At 33.9% G+C, this 23873-nt stretch overlaps 1 protein-coding gene across 1 annotated transcript in view; it reads right to left on the bottom strand.

The window, feature by feature from the left end:
- Positions 1 to 431: 431 nt before the first annotated feature.
- LOC132551665 (extracellular serine/threonine protein kinase FAM20C-like) overlaps positions 432 to 23873 on the bottom strand; it is a 37334-nt gene continuing 13892 nt past the window's right edge. Inside the window, exons 2-8 of the mRNA XM_060215844.1 lie at positions 19466 to 19590; positions 15657 to 15735; positions 13184 to 13276; positions 6519 to 6631; positions 5214 to 5504; positions 2956 to 3037; positions 432 to 717 (exon numbers count right to left, since the gene is read on the bottom strand). Coding sequence (XP_060071827.1) covers positions 432 to 717; positions 2956 to 3037; positions 5214 to 5504; positions 6519 to 6631; positions 13184 to 13276; positions 15657 to 15735; positions 19466 to 19590 — 1069 coding nt within the window. The remainder of the gene's footprint in view (positions 718 to 2955; positions 3038 to 5213; positions 5505 to 6518; positions 6632 to 13183; positions 13277 to 15656; positions 15736 to 19465; positions 19591 to 23873) is intronic.

Genomic DNA, 23873 nt, shown 5'->3' on the forward strand with positions numbered 1-23873 from the left:
CGCTCGCCAAAACTTGCAATATCCCATTAGCCCAAGCCATCACGAAAATTATTCCAAACATGCCCAGTTACATATCATATATTGTAGTGTATCACGCTCTGTCACATTGGAATATCTTTTCCCGGTTACAGAACTGGCTGTCCTTTTATTAATAGTTCTATCTTGCCACAGAACCAAAGCTCCAACATAACAGACTACAACCTTCAACATGGTAGTTCAGCTCTGTAATTTAAGACATGACTTCATAAACCATACCGGTATGGTTTCTTCATGTAGGTACAATTCCTTATTTAGCAAACCATGAGAGGTAAAGCAGAAAGAACTATTTCCTGGCACCTAAATCCTCAGCAAACAAAACCAACGATATCATTCCATCCCGTTTCATTGTTGTATGCATATCTTAATACACAGCTCCACTCCAATAAATATCATCAGAAATGATCATCTTCTATCACATCGTTGATATCATTTCCGTTCTGTATACATATGTTTATCTCTTTCAGAATCTTGATAACACGTCTATCCAGCGCTAACAGATGATTCTCGATGAGGACCGGGAATATTTTGTCACGTGACGTGGATGCTTTCATTAATGTTGAAACTTTGTCTGGTCCAATGTAGAATTTGGCGAGCTTCATGAACGTGGAATATCTTATTTTGCAACACTGGAATACCGGAGCAAGGATACTCATGTCGTCCTGTCGCCACTTTCCAAATCTGTAATCACAAATATACAGTGAAAAATGCATTCTTAGATATTTTTTCCAAGACACCTGCTCAAACTATGATATAATAAAGCGTAATATTCCCAAGGATTGTACGAAAAACAAGCAAGCGAATGTCACTTTTAATTACGAATTTAGAATTAGATACAGTTGAGCCAAACAATGAATTAAACTGCATCATAAAGCAGAAATGAAAATTACCTATATTTTGGTACATAGGAGAAAAATATGAAAATGCCAAAATCTAAATAGCGATGTGTATTAGTTCATGACTTTACATTTTGTTATTTATATATATCTAATAATTTCAGAAGAGCGCCAAGAACGTTTATATATTGTGGACCGTGACATTAGTCGAACATCCGTTAAAACCTGATATGCAGGTTACACCAACTACCAGCACCGTCTACCACTGAGCCTAAATACGTTTTGATAAACTCCTGACAAATTCAACGCTTTATAGAGATCTACAGCTATCATGCGAACGGTTTTGAAATCATGTTAATGGTTCTACACATATATTTCTACAATATGTCATGAAACGTTCATACCACAAAGATACGACCATCCGTTGAGGCTACAACTATCGGATCAAAAGTTGCCACCGAAAGTTTCCTGTAGTTTTCTTTAATTGTCAATACAACAAAGTTCCGGAATTGATTTATAATATAGAACGTATCAACAAAAACACTATGACCGAAGTCAAGGGAAGGAATTAAAGCTGGTTACGTAATCCAAAATAGTTGCACTATTTGAACTTGGAAACTCTATCCTGCCGCCCGCAAAGCAACAGAAAAAATATCTATCTGATAATGCCAGTTTAATAGAGAAAGCAGATATACGAGGCTGGTGTGTGTGGCTTGTAATGAGCTCTGTTCACACTACATTGAATATAGGATGTTGGGCCGACACACATTGGAAACACATAAATCTCCATCAAATTGAGACTTTATGAAATCTACATAGATTCATTTCATGTCTAGCTCCTACAAGTTCCAACCAGAGTTGCCTCAAGACAGTTTTGTATGTGTTGTTAAATCAGATGTAGTAGAGGCAGTGCATAATAAAGGTAGGTTAGTGGAACTATGTAACTAATTGAAATGAATTACTGTCGTATTTAATAAAAAAAACCCATATTATTCATAGGTTGGCCAAAGTCAACCACTTAAAGGTTATCAAACGATAAATTACACGCCATCTGTTCTGCATCATGCCAATACAGTAATTGAAAATAGCATTCCAAATGAAATGTTACAACAAATGGGGGAATTGTTCGCTAAAACATTGAAATTCATCTGAAACTATGTTTATAAAAACCACAAATGAGTTTAATTTTTGAACGATCTGGTTACAGTATACCTGTTCAGATTTAGAAAGTAATGAGAAGGGATTAGAGACGATATCTAATGAACAATGACAATAACTGGCCGAGTCTAACATTAAACGGAAATTAATAAACGGACAGATAAGATTATTAAAGTGATTTTCCAATGTTGTTATTGCCCACAAATAAAATAACCACTCAAAACATACTTAATAATTTAGCCTATATCCCGCGAGAGGTGAACGAGAACAGGTGCTGGTTAAAGTATCTATTGCATATGATGTACACATACGTCTCCCGTATTTATATAGAAGTCTTATCAAAATGCCCGTCTACTCTCGTGATCGGTTGGATCAGCGTCCTCTACATTTTGGCACCAGCTGGCATGGTTACTGCTTTCCTAGAGATTCGGCATGGTTTATTTATCCCTGTACACTTATATCAAGGACGGTTTGGTGCTGCAGTGCAGCCTAGTTGTTGATTTAATGTACCGGCCGAAAAAATAAAGTGTTTAAATGTTGCGTGTAGAAAAAGTAGACGAGAAATTAAACGCCTTTTGGCCGTAATTCCGTTTTTGACTTTCAACAATATTTTGAACAATAATGAATATAGCTAAATAGGAAAATCGATTTGATAACACAACACCGAATATTTTCACTGAATGTCCTATAAGAATCTAGTGGAGAAATGATTGCCTTTTTCTGTCTCCGCCATAAACATTGTGATCTCAGATTCTCCATTATTGAAACCTCGAAATAGTGCCTTTTTACTTGATCGTAATATTTTTTCAGAACATGTAATTCATTCCTGAACTCCCGATGGAATTTTTCAGGAAATGAGTCGGATATACACATGGCTTTGTTGATGAGGTTCCAATTAAAACAAAATACAATAGTAGAAACTTACGATCGTCCGTTATCCAGGTGGAGATGGAAGGTGTCGTTGCCAAAATCTTTGAATGTTTCATAGTGATGTCTGTCCAAATTACCTGGAAAAAAAACGAAAAAAAAAAAAAAAATAAAAATAAACGCGTGCTGGTAATAGTACGAGATTCATAGTTACAGTCATCACCAACGTCAATCTTATTTCTTGTTCGGCGCAATCCTTGCACTACTATTGTATAGATTTATTTTCACGTATTTTTGTTGGATTATGTGAACTCTTCTTTTTGTGATTTGTTTTTGCATAGCTCATTGATTCATGTATCGTGTTCACCAGTTGAATTGTTAGCCGTTTGAAGTTTAAAATGAAGTCTTTAAAACATCGTTTGGACCAAACGGCAGATAGTTTATTATTAATTTTATCGAATGATATCGGGTGTTAATTTGCCATGAGTATTCCTGTAAAATGTATTCCCCCCCCCCAACTGGAAACTAGAAAACAAAACTAATAATTTGATAAAAAGTGCACAACATAGAACAGTCACAGAAAAAATAAAATATTTTTTATGATAACTTCTATCAAGGAAACAGGACTGTTATTTGGCTCTACTTAAAGTCTCAATCATAATATATAGTTGTGTAGAGTTTTTATGTTTTTTTAGTTACTTTATGCTAATGTGTATAATAATGGACAATTAATATGAAAAATGATCTCACTTGTATGACTGGTATTCGTAATTAATTACTAAAACTATTAAATTACCAAACCAACTTACACGTAAATGTAATTACTATGTAAATGTACCTGGTCACGGTTACATAAACAATAGATGTACTGTATATGCGCCAAATGGAAGATTGTTGTCGTTCATATGTAGATACTCAAACCCATTGCAGGAGAGAAACGGTAGACTCGCAAATAAATCACGTGCAAGATTATTACTATTATTTCTCTTTATCGCATTTTTTTTCGCAAAATCAGCCAGTACCAATGTGTACCAGGCACAATGGTAACTGCATTTTTTTTTCTCATGATTGCATTCATTTGTTGTATAATGTATGCTGATAGATGACATCTTTAAAATGAATTATTAATGATAAAACCCCATAAGTAGTGATATTAAATCTCAAATTCTCTGTATTTGACAGCAAATGTGTGACAAGAGGAAATGGAATATTGCAAATTTATCTCTGTCCTCAGTGGCCCTAAGTTGTTTTTGTCCGAGATATGAATATATTACTGGTGAAGCTTGTCTATTTTAAAATTAGCCTCAATTATACTGCATATTGCATGTTATGGCAGTTATTATCTCATTAATTTGATATATCTTTCACGTCACTTTCATTTATCATATATTTCATTCCGTATCCAACTCGAGCAATATTACGTAACATATTGTCTGGGCCCCTCAGAAAACAGACGTTAGTGCATTACTGTCAACATCCTAATTTCCAATGTCTGTTTAATTTATGAATCAGTTATAACAATACTTTGATGTGTGGACTACAGGTATAAATGATCGGAGACCCAGCCAGCCTCTAAATTGATTACTACAAATATCACGGTATGGCAAATCATTTAGTATGTTAAAAATCAACCAATACAGTAAGCCTTCTGCAGATGAAAAGATAGTATTTCACTCCAACACACTTTCCTTATCTACACAATTGATAGTGCATGTACAAGCAAGACAAGAAGTGCACACTAGAAGTCTTTATTCATTAGCAGTGTCTTTTGTCTTCGAAATTTCACAGATTAGAAAAAAAATCTTTGTGAGTGAAGCCTTGTCGACACTAAGATCAGAGGATTAATAAGATAGGTCAAAGCGAAGGTTACATTGAAGTAATAGTATAACATATCTCATGTCATTATTCTGACAAAGACATGTCTTGATACGGCATCAAAAAAGAAGCTAATTTAAATTCCCTTTGTTACAAGGTTGAAGCAATTTAATAAAGGTATTTCCTGTATTGATATTTATTTGAAGCACGTGTAGTTTAAACCATTGCAGCTATACGGAAAAAATCACAGTGATATCATGGTGTTGGTATCAAAGTTAGGGGAATGGGTACTGTATTATCATTGTGAGTTCTTTATATACCACATATATCAACAATACGTTGCAATTTTATAATATTATTGTACATACCACCAAATCGTCTGTGCGATATTGATTTTACAAAACTCCACACTGAATGGTTTCTAGCAGGGCATGTTATTTAAGTGAATGTTCAGATATATTACCGACTGTGGATATTAGAATATGGAAATAGTGTCATTACCTGTCAAGAAGTCAAATATATGTGTGTCCATCAGATCCAGCAGACGGCGACCTGTATTATATGGAGATTTTAACTTCACTTTATCGCATAGATCATCATACACCTCCCAGTAGGCCTTGCGATGTTTGCTGTATGACCGTTTCCATGGGTTACGCCATGTCTTGCGAGGCGCTATTTTTTCCGGCGGAAGAAAGGCCGCCATTGATGTTTCAAGTAAATCTGGGGTTCCACAGATGGCATGGCCTGTGTCGCAATAATATGAGCAACTGCCATGGAAACAAAGATTGTTGGCTGCAAAGGATAAAAAATGTTGTTAGTGAAATTTGTCTTTCAGATTAATCACGAATTTGATTTCTTCAATTTATATGCAAACGAAGGAAAATCAGCTGGAGACAATATCATTATAGTTAAGTAAAACATCTTGGACAATAGTACTGACTACGGACATGAGCGAGTCTATACTTATTACATGGTGAGATAAATAACATGAATAATTCACTCAGCTTTCCTACTTATTAGTCTACTGACACTCTACAGGACGTGCTGCACAAAAGAGAATATTACTGTGTGCTTTGGTGAAAATCTAAGTAATAGTGAACATGGTTTCCACCAAAGTTACATGTATTATGAGCCATTCATAGTCATAGCATGTCTTCCCTCGGCTTCCTGAATCAATCCCTTACACGCTAAGGGTATAATTGCATGCATATTCTACTGTCAAGCGACGCCCGCTCACGTAAATAGAACTTCACATCAATTTGATTTAAATTTTGTCACACTTTTAAATGATTCTATATAAAGCCGACTTTGAAAGTCAGCAAATATTACATATTAGTCCAGTTACGGTAAATTTATCAAAATGATTAAACTGTCATATTGTAGATACCAGACACGTACTTATTTTGACACAATCAAATAACGCAATGTAAATTTCGCACGTCGACAATAATTTATTATATTACATTAAAAAATGCAATTAGCTAATCATATTTTAGCGCAATAATTCCAGCGTGAATCAATCTATTTAGTGTCTTAACTTATTCACCCTATCAAAACAGCATTATTATACAACCTCACCAGCTATATCATATGCATTATGCACAATGCACCCTTCTGTATGTAGTTGTGGCGCGTATGTTATTTCGAAAGCAAAATCGTTATTAGAATATAATTAGACAAAGGCATTATAATAAAAAGGTGACAGCCGCCTGGACATAAATTATGAAACTATTACTATATATGGTCTTGTGATGCTATTTATTCTGGAGATCATTATCTATGTTACGTGTTCCACTGTATACATACCTGGAGATATGAAAAATGTCTTGGCTAATTTGTGGTCTGCTAAACGCTTTATATCCCTCGTCATATTCACAACTCTGCCAGCAGTAGGTGGGACACGGTAGAAACCTAGGACTCTACAACAAACAACACTAATAGTTATTTATATACCCTTTTATTATCTTGATAGATGAACATGTCTACAGTGAAATATAAAGAAACCTAGAGAGACTATGATAAATATTTTATAAATTGATATGAGGTCAATAAGGAAAGCAATTAATATTTCAAAACGACACACGTCGCATCACCAGATAAAATATGACTTTCTGACTAGAGAACTCGAATAGATTTCTAAACGACACGTTTTGTCATATACGAAACTGGCACTTTACCGAATATATGTTGATGATAGGAGATATGTGTTTATTCGTTACACTTTTGTTATCAACGTGACGTTATATACGTACAAATATTGATGAGTTAATCATGTGAATACAGAAATATAAATTATATTAAACGTTTGTTTAAAAGAATTCGTCTTGTGCAATATCTGACTTTAATAATTTCTGTCAAACAAGTGGGATGTATAAAAGTTTGTGTTTTGTTTATATGTTGATCGTGCAGTTTTGGACAAGAAGAGTGACAATCTTGACCCAAATACATTTATAAAATGAATAACTCCCATAATGATTGACACTAATACAGTACCTTAGTGGTTTCTCGTCGAGTTGAAATGATAACATAAATGACACTTATGTCAACGTATCTCCCAAATAAAATATACAGCACGTTGTTGTGTTTTTGTAGACGTAATGAATATTAATTAATGTAAATGACCTTTGTTATAAGCTCATTTGCCACGTGGTTATGACATTGATTAATACAAACGTTCTGTATCTTGAAGATGAGACAGTTAAGAAATTTAATCATTATTTTTTTCCTGGAGTTAAAGATTATCTCTTCGTCCTTGAGAATAAAAGACCTCGACAACAAATGATGATGATAATGATGATTATTATATAACAAATTGACACGCATTGGTCTAAATATAAACATTTCATGATTGACATACATATCATAATATATATAACAATGGAATTTCTAGTAAACTTAAAAGAAAAAAATAAGTGATTTCTCATTTAGTATTTGTTAACATTTATAGACGTCTATGACATATTTGAATCTGATCAGCCGCATTAATGAATCCTTAATCATTCAGGTCAAAGTTTGCATCAGTGTAGTTAAAAGTGAAGCAGTCTGGTCGTTTGCATAAAACAATGCGGGATTTTATTAAGAAGTCGGATGTTCCTCTGTAGATGGAGCTGTAAATACTGTTGTGGATGTTTCTTCCATGAGGAAAAAATAATTAATGTAAATGTAATGTTCGCACATTCCATCACGAATATGAAGTCCCTTTAAAAGATAAACGTTACTCTCAGGTAACAACGAACTAACATACATTGTGCTGAACGTGGTCAACCTGTGAGATTACTCGATTTCTAGATGGGATGACCAGGATGCCACGTATTTTATAGCCTTGGCTGGGAAATATTCTGAGATGGCTTTGTCAGGATTATTACAAGTCCCTAAAAGGATTACTGAAAACTGGAAACTAGAACTATGACATTGCATATGTTTTACCATAACGAATGTGACATTGTTTTCGAAACCATGTTCTTCTAAATATTTCATCATGAACCATAAGTTAAAGTGTTGCATAATCGTATTCTTCTGTCTAATATATTAATCATTACTTTAGAACAAAATACATTTGGGACTTGCACAGTTCTTGAAACAGTTTATTATTTAAAGGTCTAGGTGTGTTAAACGTAACAGATATTGGATGTCGGGTGCAATCAAGTAAGTTCTTTTTTTCCAACACCAGAACGACTATACACAAAAACTGCAACTTCCGATTTAGTTGTCGCAAAACTAGTATGACACAGTTTTTCATTGAAAATCCTTCGTAGATGCTCTGGAAGAGTGCACGAATCGTATTCATTTTACGTGGATTTAAGGTTAGTGAAAACCTATCAATCTTTCCAAAGACTTCATGTTTGTATGGAATCAGAAATGTTTTATTTCTGTTGTGATGAAATCAAATTCTTCTGAAGCGTGCAACTTAACAAGGAGGCAACATTTTGGAGAATTGTTAATTTCATATGAATTCAATTCGATACATTTTACATATTAGATGGGCTTCATTTAGGCTGATACGTATCCTTTTTAAGACTACAGAAGATTTATATATATATATATTTATCAAAATAGATATTTTATCAGAGGTCAATGAGATCAATATAGAGGTACACTATACTGATTTCAAGACTTCTCTACTTCTGTAATCTACAAGAAAACATTCGAATTATTTCAATGGAAATGAAAGATGCATACACACTAATTATGCCCTGACAATCAACAGTTTCTATTTACTTGGGTTCCTGTGATTTGAATTCCAAAGATCACGTGACCTGTGGTAATATCATAAAAAAACATATTAGCGGATGTGTTGGCTATATATTGGGACCATTTACATGAACGGAGCTATTTTTGTCTCCTGCAAAGTTTGATCATAACTTCATAAAACTCTTTAAATCTTGACAGGGTTTATCAAATTTCAAACTCGATTGTTATACAACTGTGCTGAATAACAAACCTACAATCAGACTGCAAATCAAATGTGAAGCAATATCTTAAACGGAAAAATAGTACTCTTTCTGGAAATTTGATCACGCTCTAATAGGAAAAAAATGTTTTGAGCTAAAATAGCAGTTAATTTGCCAAAACGGTACTTAACTTAAAATATGTAAGTTTTCAGTGAAGGAAAAATCCATTATAGACTTTAAAAGTACTGTGGTACCAGATGTGACACGCCGTGTGACAAAAGAAAACTGAGATGAATTTCATTTGCAGAACGTTTGGTATTTAAAAGGTTGTGCGGACAGATTCAAAAAGTACAAATGGTTTCAAGTTTGAAAAAAAAAAGAAAAGAAAACAATGCAGTGTAAATTAAGACGAAATGTCTCACAAACAATACCTATAAATACATTCCCTGTCAGTCAGAAAGTCTAAGATCAAACAATGTAATCATCCGAAGCGTTAGTCATGCAAAAAAAACGTCCAACATTAGGTAGACACCCTGGATGGAAACCAATCAAATTATACCAAGGACATGTGTATGATACGGATTGCGTGATTCAATGATACAATTCAGGGAAAAAAAGCAACAAGAACACAATTGGTCAATAGGTATTGGCCTGCAAACTTACAATGTAATTTGACGCCCCAATATTGGGAAATGGAAGATTTTGGCGTAGCAAATGAAAATCAGTCGACGCTACCTGTAGATTAATGAGCAATAACATAGTGGTCAAAAACAACGATAACGGAAATGATGAAGTTCATTCGGGATGAAAAAACACGATTTATTGAATTTTGTTTAAATTCACTGTTTCTTAAAAGGTCTGTTAAGTAGATGCCTGGGTTCGAACATTTGTTTAAAAATGTATTGGTATTAGAGGAATTCTTCAAGGCCAAGTATTAAGGAAGCTAATGCAATCTGCAAAACAGCGGGACTTTCTTCTGTATTTTCAACTGGGAGAAATCACAACGCCCACAATAACAGGACACAGACTTCCCAATTCCTGTTCTCCAGAAAATGTAAATATATTTTTATATAAACCATATAGAAATAATATCACCCGGACATTTACTTATGCAAAAGACACATAAGAGAAGAGCATCATTCGGGACAAAGGTAATATAAGATACAGTAGGATCAAATACTAAATTTCTGTTTCGTCCTTCTCGGATTCGTGAGGTATGATAAATATTTTACGGTTTGAAAAGAAGTATGCAGGACATACGTTGTATGTAAGTAAAAATGATAAAAGGAGAAAATCAACTGAAGTTGCAGACAAAGCAGCATGGAGAGTAGTAATATGCAAACAGAAGGTAAGGTTGCATTGTGTCGCTGTCTGCATGAAAAGGATAATAAAGAAATATTGACGAGAACCATCTGTAACAGGTCTTCAAGAAGTTGCACGACCTTACAGAGGACAAACTGTAAACAAAATATTCATGCCAGGTAATAGTGTTACAATGCATGTTATGGAGAAAAACACTGTCACAAAGTAAATGGTCTAATTAGGAGACATGGTTGAAGCAATAAGACGCATCTACCTTCTTTCTAATAAGTAACCTAGCTCTTTCAAACAACTGACTGTTTGCAAGTGCGCTTGCAACTAAAACTTAAGGGATGCGATTGGTTTAGGGGATCAACGCCTGGTAATGTGAAGGTCATGGTCGGAGATATCGCTTGAGCAGTCGATATCTATAAAAAAAGACATACTATTTGCACTCGTGGTAATTTGATGCGATCCTAATATATACCTATTTCACGACGTGCCTTTTGGATTTCTAGTAAACTGGAGAGGTTGAAATTCTCCAATTAGAGATGCTTAATTAATTCAACGAATGAATATCACGGGACTGTTTGCATGCGAATATCGAGAGAAGATGAATAACGTATAAGACGTATAAGACTTGATAAGACGACTGTTTAAAGAACAACCTGCGTGTTTTCTTGGTAAAGAAGAATTTACAATTATCTTCTGGAAATCCTTTAACTACCTAAGAATAATAAGCAATTGGAATATATCTAATTTTGAACCGATGTACATTTAAGAAAAAAACATTATTGAACAATCAAACCTGCTGCTCTGAAGAAAAATGTAATTTGGAGTAATGTGACCAAAGGGCTACCTAGCCAGATTGGTAATGTATAGACCATTATCATATAAAACACATCACATCATTACAAATGTCAAATTCACCTGCAGTGTTCTCACGAGTCCTCCAGTCTGGAGGTCATAGGTAAGGTAGACATGAGTGTAGTTTTTTTTACTGTCATAAGTGATAGGAAATTATTTTCTTATATAATCGACAGATTTCAGATTCAGTTAATTCTTTCGTTGTAGATGAGGATGCTATTATATGTGGATAGGACTGTACTTTTTACAGTTTGTGGATGCTTGTTAATGTTGTAAATCTTTGTGATACTTATTATGGAAACACAGGTAGGTAATATTTCATGCCTGAAAGCTCTCAAAGATATAGATTCATTGTTAAACATTATGGTAGACATATTGTGATGATTGCATGTTCAATATTGAGAGTTACGTAATGCAACTGTTGTGTGTCAAACAGAAGTTCGAAATGATCGTCTGTCACACCTTCTTATCCAAACAGGTAACTCAGGAAAATATTGCCATAAACGGAAGTGTGCATACCGTCATTCAAATTAAAGAAAACGTATACATGGGGTATTGCTATGTCATCGAAGGTCGGATGGTGAGGTAGGGGATGTTGTTTGTCGAATAGCTTTATATCAATAACATTTCGCATGACTTTGATTTTCATAACAATAATTAAACCAAATTTAGTTTACTGTTTTATTTCTACAAGATTTCATGAGGATTTTTTGTAAGTTCAAGAGTTATCGAAATTTGAAACAATTAAATTTAATGATTTCATTGTTTCCAACACATGATTTTTTTTAATAAAAAACTGGTATATTGCTTTGTATCAATGAAATCTCCGACCGATGAGTTAGTTATTTCTCAAAATCCATCAACACTTCCACCGAATTTGCGTCTTATTACTTAGGTCTCATATGAGTTCAATATCGGATAAATTATGTCAAGATTTGTTACAACTACGGGACTTTGATAATAATGTTAATAATAGTAACAAGTCCTCGACTTTCTTCATTTGGCACACCTCAATATATGCTTTACTTTCACTTTGCTTTCTTTAATTAGCAGATTATGTCCCATAGTCTCCAAAACAATCAGTATCTTATAATCTTTAAGGAAATGCATTCTTAATTAGCATCTACATTCCTAATGACATTTCACTAGATTTCAGTTGATTGAATGTTCTAGTTCTAATGAACTGCTTCCTCTCGGGATCACAGTTTTCCCCAACATATCTTGTTTTCCTCGTTATTTTAATAATGTTATCACATGACCATTTCGCGTTTAGCAAAACTAAGATTTAAATAACTAATTTTTAGACAACATACGTACATTTGAATAGTTTTAGTCTTTTTATAAAATTCAAGATTTTATATTTTTACTACTTTGTAGTTCATGCTTACTCATTATAAATGACCGATTTTACGTTATTTCAAACAACTCAAGTTTTTTCGTCCAATATTGGTTTTGCTGATCTGAACTACAAATTGTCATAATTGTGCATATTTTATGAAGCACGGAGCCTCATTATCGTTACTTTGATAATGTAAGCATAATGACGATTGTAAATCATAGAAAACAAAGGGATTTTCCCCTAAAAAATGACATAAAACCTTAAAGTCCGTCTACTGAATTCAACTGTTAGCATTTCTGTTATTTTTTTATCTGTCTTCACAAGTATTTATCGATTCCAGATTCTTCTTCCAAAATCTAATTTCGAGAATTTTTAAAGAGATCATGATATGTGTATTTTTACTGAACTGTCAAACAATTATTAAAACATATGCTTTTGCGAGTTTGTGATTGTATTACACTGTTTCTGTTGCTTTCAGTTAAAATATCAAGACACAAACTATTATTCAACATATCATAGGTGACGTCTTGTTATGAATCATTGACCTTGGACCATTTGACCGATAGAAGTCATACCTGTCAAGATGGAATGCAGCTACTTCCGCATTATGGCGTTCGTAGTCACTGAAGTAGAAATGGTTTGGAAGCGTCTCCTGTTCCCGGGGGTGCCTGGAAAGATCAATGTCACATGAAATAGTGTTATATGTTCAAATTAATTATGGTAAGTGGTTACTACTATTTGTTTCATTGTTCCATAATCAAATACATTAACTCGCACGTTATTATCATCACTGGGCATTCAAAATTAATTCCAATAACAGCTTGCACCTTTTTTTCTTTTGAGGATAACAACTATCATCTAGCTTTCAGCAATATTTTATCGAGTCCTTAACGTATATAACTAATTGTTATCCATGATAAATTGCATGTCCTGACTAACATGATAGAATGATGATATGGTCTCTTGATTTCTTATCGAAACAATCAAACTTCATACAGCCCCGAAAAGTATACTTGTCAAGTTTACATCTTCAAAGGAAGTATATTTGTCAAGTTTATATGTTCAAAGGAAGTATATTTGTCAAGTTTATATGTTCAAAGGAAGTGTACTTGTCAAGTTCATATGTTCAAAGGAAGTTTACTTGTCAAGTTTACATGTTCAAAGGAAGTATATTTGTCAAGTTTACATATTCAAAGGAAGTTTACTTGTCAAGTTTACATATTCAAAGGAAGTTTACTTGTCAAGTTTACATGTTCAAAGGAAGTATATTTGTCAAGTTTACATATTCAAAGGAAGTTTACTTGTCAAGTTTACATGTTCAAAGGAAGTGTATTTGTCAAGTTGATATGCTCAAAAGAGATGTAAAGTTTATATTTTCAGAAGAAGTGAGAAGTTTACATGTTCAAAGGAAATATGCTTGTCAACTTGTCCAGTTTATATGTTCAAAGGAAGTATATTTGTCAAGTTTACATGTTAAAATGAAGTGTATTTGTCAAGTTTACATGTTCAAAAGAAGTCCCTGAATGTTCCCCTTATACTATACTGTCGATGTATTAAGTTCATTCACTAGATCAAAGCATAATCCATATTTAAGTATACAAAAATTCATGACAACTAAAGATACGAGACAGGCTATGAGCAGAGGTGTTTTAAATGCGAAGTAAAAAGTGAATGAATTAGATTAGATTACATCCACTGTGTTGCCTATGTTTAAGATATCCAAACGATTCGAACTTGTTTTACGAAAAGGTAACACATAAATGTATATGTTACCATACACAGACAAAACACCAAACGCAAGCATGATTACGATAGAATTATGTGGGTTTTAATGCTATCTAATAGATGAAACCAAAGATTTATTGTGAGTTTGATATGTCGATAGCGATCTGATTAAATGCATTTTGTAAGGACAGAGTAAGGGCAGGGGATTGGTCCGTGGGAGGAGGTTCGGCTCCTGACGGCAGGTATGCAGACGGACATTACCTAGTTTTACTGACGCAAAAAAATCTAGTGAACTAGAGAAAACACACTTGCTCGCAAACCGCAAACTAATTTTGTATTCAACAATGTCTGAACTTAATTTGTTCAAATTTAAAATTCTGATTATGAATGTCTTAATGCTATTTCTGTGTATGACTAATATCAACCTGCACAAATTACGTTTTCCACAAAGGTCATGTGCCTAACCTCAAATGTCGTGCATGAAACAATTTTTGTCAAACTAGAACAAGGACAGAAATTTCACACTCATCAATCTTATCTGAGATAATTAAAAATTAATCTTAAATCATCAAAATTATTTTAATTGGAACCACACTGAATGTCATATTTCCTTCTGGTAGTTAAGGCACTAAATATTGTAAGCAATTATTTCTTCTGTATGTGGAAATTGACCTGTATAATCAGGGCCCCGTATTTTAAACCTTATAAAGGTTTTCTGTTTATAGAGTTTACTTAAGTACCAGTAAAAGTGCCACTATTCTAGCGATGCAATATCAGTAACGATACAATCTTGATAGGCAAGTTTACATGTATGACGCTTCAACCAACCAGTAGGATTACATCATTTGTTTGGAAAAAAGTGCCAACAGAGAAATCATTTCGAGTTACAGAAAAACCATACAGGAAGATAACATAGCTCTCAGGTAGGTCAAAGCAGAATTTATCTATATGCTTTCTAAAATTATTACTAGAATAATTAGTTATATATTTTTTACATTCATAATCACGTGGGCGTTTTCGGTGTCCCGATGCTTACAATTGAGTTTCGTGCTTTCAACGAAATAAAAAAAAATGATGAGTTCAAACTACGTTAATGTTAAAATGTTTGACGATGCATAGCCATTGTTAGTTAAATATTTATATATTTGTATTCATACCCAACATGACATACACATAGCAGACACACGGTGGACCAGCTTACAACATTCACTTAATTCCTTGTTACGTGAAATAATTAAAACGCACAAGAACACGCAGAAGTGCCCGCAATTGATATTTGATATTTTTCTTGGCGATCAGAAACCTAATTAATTAACAGCTCACCTCATGGGTTTAAACAAAGCCTGACCTTCATCACTGAATGTTATAATCAGCTTCAATTGTGTACCGCCTTCTTTCAATTCTGAAAAAAAAAATTATTGAAATGTGATGCTTTTGTACATTCTTCGTCGTTGCATATTGTAGGCACTGCTATTGGATTTTCGTCCCCGAAGTTTTCCGTAACTTTCATGCATTCAAGTGGTGACAGGGATCAGAAAACATGTATACATACGTACTAACAAATCCCCTCCCCTTTTGAAATTCGTGAACTTTATCTAATTATTAGGATAGCGCACATCCCATTCCCATCGGGGTTTCGACGATGAATTCAATCAATTATGATTTTATTCCTTTTTCTCATAGGTTTTACAGAAATCTCACTGAGGAATATCTCTGTACGATATGAAGCTGGTTGTGTTTGATGCTGGTTATTTTGTCTGTTGGTTCCGTTGTTGTATACCTTGTTCTTATTTGGGAACATGACATTTCTTACTAGCATTGATCAAGGTTTACATGACTGGTGTCGGCGATGAAGCAGAAGATACTTACTCTTCCAGAACACATGGCCTTTTTCTCTTTTCGTTAACCTTTGGGGAAATTCTAAACTAGTTTCATTAGATTTGAACTTGCATTATGATTATGTTCCAATGTTGGTATTTTCTTGACGAGTCCTAGAACAGTTGTATGACGCAGTTTAATGAATTAGTTAATATCTAACCAAAAATTATGGATTGGAAATAACTATTTACTTCTTGTATGTCTTCAAAACCTTCAGCACTATTAATAAATGTTAAATGTCTGATTTATCATTAAGGTCTAAATTGATCAATACAATGTAAACCAGACGCATGCTATAATGCTACTCACCAGAGTTCAAAATAGTGTAAGTTGTTGGTAATAGCAAATTAATGATGCTGAAATCGTATGTTAATCATTGTGCAGAGAAATCTACATCACAGATCTGGAGCTATTTATATGTCAACGACAATAATTTGAGAAAAAGAAAAAATTGTGCATTAGTACTAGATTATATCTCTTGATTTTAAGGATTTTAAGGATTATAAGTATCTATTTAGCAAAGTCTGCAACATTTCGTCATGATTTTAGGTAGAATCTATCTGTATTTCACATCATAAACGAGGGTAACATATGTTATCTCAATTTAAGAAAGATTTATTCCCTAAAAGTTGTCATTACAGATTTGATATTTGCCGTCGTTTCCTTTTAAGCAAGCTCTACTGTCCACAGTTTTGTGTCCACAGGCATTGAAAACAAACTGATACTACCTCTTATACTTTTGAAATTGGAGAGGCGTGTGTCATGTTTGGTTGGCTGATTAAACACATTTCTGAAGAAATGAGGAGGAAGATAACGAGCAACTGAAGTTGAAATTTCTTCTCTTACACACACACATATACTAAAGATAAAAGTTTACAAGACTGAATATAATTGAAGACTTCACATTGTTGTGAGCTTCCGTATCAAGAATAAGCGATCTTTTGATATAAAATAAGTGACTATGTGAGATTTCTGGAGATTTTTTTTTTTGGCTTACGCAAACGCTTCCATACGGTCCTTTCCCAAAACTAGTTCCCGTCAACATATTTGTTTTTATATCAACGGTGTCAGAAAATCCTGAAACTTATCTTCTTAAATTGATTTCAAAGCCTTTAATCTCTTTATTAAGATCAGTGAAAAATTAAAATGAAATTTTTCATACTCTTTGTGGGTTGTTACAGCCTTACCTGATCGATTCTCATCAAAAGTTTTATGTTCATAGTCACTGACAAACACCTTAGTCTCACACTTATTTTGTGAGACACATAGTTGGAGCAGTTTCTGACAAAATCTGCTACATTGATATCGCAACAACGACTTTTTTCTTCGATATTGTTATTTCCAATTTGATTATAGTTGAGTTGCTAATTAATTACGTGGTCCGTCTATATGAATCGCAGTTGCATGCTATCATTCAAGAATCAAGGTAGACGTTCAAATTTATCTTCCTGACTTCAAATGTAGTTTTTAGTCTGAGTCTTCAGCTTATTGACACTAGTTTTGGACTTCAGCTTCAAGATACATTGCCGAGGCGATAAACGAGACTAGACCGATACTACTTGTCAATGAGTTGATATATCTGGTGTCAAAAGCAGTCTGGCAACTTTCCTGTTTTGACTGATCTCATCCAATAATGCTACGTCGTCTTTTCGGCGTACAAACGCTGGAACTATTTTTCAACGATCTAACGAGTCAGCACGAGAGTGGAAAAATTCTCTCTTCCGAATTTGTTCATTTTCTACACGGTTACATGAACACTTGTTCGTGCCCTGAAATAAAGCAATGCTTTACAATCATCCGATCGGCTGGACATCTGTAAACGTTGATCATGTATGGTTATACTTACTACTACGTTTTATATATGTACTTTTCCGTTTTTCTATCTTTTACTCTCTGCTTCAGAATGTCAACTCTGTCTTAATAACAAATGTTCCACTGATGTTGATATTCACCTCTTGTTATATTTCTTTTATCCAAATTTCGTTTTCATTACAAAGAAAATTTTATTTCAAATCATTGTTTATACTTTCATAATGTAATCCCGAGTCGTGGATTCATAAGTATAACGTTCTACAATGGTACCGTAATCCGATAAAATCATTTTTTAAAATATAGCATGATATTTTCTTTTTACCTACATTGGTAGTTTATCACTAATGCCAATTGAAATATTTTCCGGCAGTTAGCCAAAATCATTCGGACGACTATTTCACCGTAACTACACTATTAGCCGGTTTTGTCTAGGAAAGGAAAATCATGATAAAGGCAATTCACGGTCAAACCGCTGGTGTCGGAAAAAATAGCTTTATTAGCAGGTAAGGTTAAGGTCGTATTGCTTTTTTTATCCAGATATGTCAAAATTGCATGAGGGTTTTTATTTTTTCCGTTTCGGCACGAAGAACGAACGAGGATTGTGTCGTGAATTCTCACCAAAATTAAGCTTCTTTTAAGGGAATACACATATGAATATATGGTTTAGATAGAAAGATCGAAGACTCTGAAAGCTTTGTTATGGATGTGTCGTAATCTTCTTCTCCCTAGGTTACTATCTTAAGTCAGGACAATTGCTTATTCTGTGCCAAACATCCGACTTGGAAATAAAGAGTGTTGTTATATGTTCCTTCCAAGATAAAAAATCTCCAGAAGTCGTATCCGATACACACCAGTACTCAAAATGTTTACTCCATTGTTACAGAATCAAAACAATCGAAGTAAATAGCTACTTAGTACTAGAAGACAAACAAATAAATCTGTGTAAATGACGTAAAAAGGTTCAAGCATTGAAAATATTGTACCAAAAACGTGATAATAGATTTCAAGTTATTCGAAATATTGTCATCAATCAACTTTAATAATTCTGATTATATCCAAGGACTGGCACTCTCTTCGTGTCTGTTTATTGTGTTGTTTTAGATAACATCCGTATTCGTCATTTATTGCTGTATAACTTGTTGTGTATTTCGAAATGACGGTTTCTGGGTTCAGAGTTACATTTTTATTGTCGTCGACGAAATATAATTGATTAAAGTTATATATACATCCACTTCAGTGATTTTGTTGTTTAAGACGTCAACATGGACACAATAAGAAATTTACCGTTATTGGCTGAAAAACTACTATCAAAACCATTGCCGACGAACAGACAAATATAATACGGTAAGGTAAGAATCATAATAAGAATTATTTCGTCAACAAAGAATGTAAGTGGTAATCAAATTCGTGTGAAAAGTTCGGATATCGGTAAATTTACATACCGACGTCGACGATAGGTTCCTGGGCGACGTCCCTAAGAAGATCCTCCACGGTCGAGTCGTCAGGATTGTAAAGATGATACTGGTGGATGCCCCTGTGGAACTTTTCCCAGCTCGTTGTTAAAGACCTGTAATTTATCACAAAGGAGTTGTTAGAAGTCATCACTGAGTAGTACCAAAATACTGACGTAACATTACGATACAAGGACGCCATATACACAAACTTACAGTGGCATCAAAGTGTTAAAATAAAACCCCTGAAACGAGAACTTGAGTTCATCAGAGAAACAATGTTAACTTACATTTTTTTTCCATCCCACATACAATATATGTACTTGAAATATTGTCGAAAGAGTGACTAAACCACGACTGCTTATGCGAAAATCAACAAGTGTTGAGAAAACAACTCTCTTTCAAACTTTCTTAATAAATGTATGTAAATTCATCAACGCATGAACACGTGTGAAAAAATTAAAAATATTGATAATGAAACCAACCGTGTCGGCAAAATGCCAAGTGAAAAAAATCTTACAAATGAGATAATATGATACAAAAAATAACGCCCAAGATTCTCGATATAAACAGAAAGCCAGAAATCCTGTTTGGAATCAATGGTTCTTCATTTAAAAAAAAAAAGAAAGAAAAAAAAAGAAATCAACGTCAGCATAAATTTAAAAAAAGCAGAGGTAAACATTTCAAATCAGAAACAAACGTCTGAACTTTTAAAAGGAGTGACGGTAAATGTACACATATTGAAATCAACGGTAAATACTGTCTGCTTAATGTCAACAGAGAAACCACGTGAGTTGATACAATAAAACGAAAGAGTAACCGTGATCAGACTAACAAGGTCGAACGACTTATCATGTCGAGTGAAAATCTCATTCAACAAGAACACCAAAACGTAATTAAACATTCACATTGTCACATCACAAATAGCACCAAACAACTTTGATATATGCATATATCTATATATGTATGTATAGAAATAATTTTTAAAAAAACCGCACAGCTGTCTTTAACTTAAGCTATCACCTCCTCAGGAACTCTTCATGTTTATAAACCTTTCAACATTTATTGGTTTTATATTTTTATTTCTGTATTATTATCTTATTTTCAGGACTCTCGATTGGTTGATGCGAAATATGAATTCAGATATCATGTGTCGTTTAATCAACACTCACTTATAGCCCACTCCGCCTACACACCCACCCACCTTTCTTTTAACCAATATCTAAAAGACTTTAATCTTACGAGCTATTAAGTGTTACGACACTTTTCTGCCATTTGCTCTATCTGAAGCCACTCAATGGATACTAAGTAGGCTTTATCTAATCCTTAATTTCGAGACGTTGATATCTTTATTTTTTTATGCCTGTTTCAATATGTTTTCATAGAGCATTTTTATTGATTAGTACACATTCAACATAATTATTGCTACTTTTTTTCTCAAAAGATCCGCTGACATAATTAGAAGATTGAGTTACAATGATAACTGATATCGATTTCCGGTAATGACGTGACTCCCATTATAAAGTAGTAGGAACACTCATTTCCAGCTTTTTACGTAGGTCGACTGTGTGTGATAAGAATAATAGCTTAATAGTCAGAGTTATAGCTAATGTACATCAGTAAACATTAAACCACGTGTATACACACATACTAATGAATTCTACGTGTTTGTATATACGATAAAAAAAAAACAAGTTACACGTTTCTGCTCTGTATAACAACAAACTGACCAATGTCCAGAGGTCCGTCAATGGTCAGACAAACTACATGATTACTGTTTTACGGTTTCCGTCACGTCGATGTCCAGACTTTCATTAGTAACGGACACTGACCATTCATGTACGTATTTGGGCTGACAACAAGAACGTGTCCCCACTGACCAGTCAGTTTGACAGGCGGTAAGTGTATTCTACATATAAAGCACATAAACCTGATTACATTTAGGCCTTTGATGTATACCTTTCTGTTTCCCTGGGGGTGTTTGTTTAGCACTACGCTTCACTTCCCAAATTGCCCAATCATAACCATGACTAACATGTAGTTTCCGTCTGAAATCCATGGTTCTGACAATTTCCTTATCTCCTTGTGTCAAATGCGGATGTATTTAGACAAAAATAGACGCATTTGCTGTACAGTAAGTATGTCGCACAACTGTCGAATACAGTGACATTTCTCTTCAACGAAGACTATATATCAAATTCTGCCGAAACGAAATAGCCTAGTTTACTTGTCCCAAAGTAAATAAGTCAATACCTTAAGTTCCAGTTGGACTCTCGGTGATTAATTTCACGGGAAAACACCCGATCCCAATAGGGCGTGAATCAGGAAATCCTAAAGCGAAACATTTGTTGGTGGTTTTACGGTTAGATTCTCGGTGATTTATCTCATGGAAAAACACTTGATCCAATTAAGGCGTAAATCATGAAAACTTGAAGAGTTAAAGTTTATAGGTGGTTTTACTGTTAAAAATGACCACTTGGCTTTAAAGGGAATATATAACATTGGTTCTTCAAAGACAAACTAATATCACTATAGTAAAGATTGTGTAATTCGAACCATACATAACCTACTATTCTTTATGTATAGAAATGTAAAAAGGGATAGCCTGTACCTTGACAAAACCGTCATCACTGTTGTAACTGACGTTCATCCGGATATTAAGAATACTTTTCGGAAGGAGAATCAAGGTTTTAAAAGATATAGCTCAACAGAACGTGACTACCACAACGACTTTATGCGCATAAATTAAATTAAGTGATGTTAATTTTGTTGTACATTCACGCATAGGTAGACTTTATTATATGAAATAAATTATATATATATGTACGCATACATGTATCTATTTATTTATTCATAAACCTTTTAATCTCCCTGCCTCTCAGATTTCGGACGGCATCCAATTCTGACGACAAGATGTGTGAAGTAAATACATATGCAAACATCATTGATTGAGGAAGGACACGCGCGTGTTGCACACGTGAATATTGTTGAGGGATACGCTTGTGCAGAATAATGTAATACGGATAGGCTTCTTGCGTGTTTGGTATGATGCTCGACTAATATGCGCAACAATATGTCCAGAATTTGAATGTGACTGTCCAAGACAAATTAACACGACGAAACTACCATAGAGAAGAAGAAATATCTGGTTAGCTTATCAGCTAACATGATATGTATATCGCAATAGATGTCCAAGTCTTTTCGGTATATTATACAACTGTAGTCTATCATACGTTTTCTCCTTGGCATCATAGTATTCGGAACATTGTCTCTATGAAAATTATAATCTACCAAGACCAACAACGTATTCTCCAGGAGTTGATATCGATACCCCATAAAACGACCACGTAAATATCCTACAAGTAATGATCGTACTGTCAATTTGATGTCGTTCGGCTCTATATTATTAGGCCATTGTCCATAATCCTGTAATATATTCCACTGTCAAAGTGCAAATACATTTTTTTTATGTCCACTGATCACTTCACAATATAAAATATGTACCCCAATTCTGTAGGAAAGATTTACATGGCAACATAAACGTTTTGCTAATGTTCTACGATAGAACCCGGCGACGACGTAAAGAATATATTGACATGTTAACATAATCTGAATTTAAACATAAATTTCAATGAAGCTGTAGCAATATAAGAACCAACAAACTGATTTCTAGAAAAGTACAAGAATAAGACCAGGTGTTCTGAAAGGGTAAGCGGCTTCTTCTTCATCGACGACAACCACATTGTAAATATTTGTCAATTCAAGTAGATAATGTCAAGTTCCCAATTTAGAACGGACCCTCCATGCATTCTAACGTGCATCAAACACATCCAGATTCATATAGCAAAAAGAAATAGATCTGTATCTGTTGAAACACTGCGTTGTGAGTTTTTTTTACACTTGCCAACATCTAGAACGAAAATCTTGACAAAGAGATCAAGCCCTAGAATGCCGAATCAACTGCAGCTTGGAAACACAACAGGGTTATATAATAAAGGAATATTGCTATCCAGAAATAGAAAATTCACAATTTGTAATATTAAATTATCAAGCTTTAAATATCAATTTAAAATAAAAAAAAAAACTATCACAAAAAATGAAAATACAAGATGGTTCGTTTCATGGAGTTCTATTGTTGTAACATGCGGTCACAGAATCTCCAATTTTATGTTTCTTTGTGTGTTGACGTCATCAATAGAAATAAAAACATGTCTGTCACAATAGCTAACACTAAATGCTATCTTAAACATGACTGATTGCAACAAAGGATCACTTCGCTAATTTGGAAAAATAAGTTTCTGTAAAAGTTTTTTTTCTTATCTTGGCTTTGATATACAATATGTACAGAATAACTACGATGTATGATTTTATCGTGATTTGGCAATGGCGATTAGACTGA

Source organism: Ylistrum balloti, unplaced genomic scaffold (assembly GCF_031769215.1).
Source record: "Ylistrum balloti isolate Yb309-2 unplaced genomic scaffold, AGI_CSIRO_Ybal_v1 Utg370208, whole genome shotgun sequence".
In the NCBI taxonomy this organism is placed as follows: Eukaryota; Metazoa; Mollusca; class Bivalvia; order Pectinida; family Pectinidae; genus Ylistrum; species Ylistrum balloti.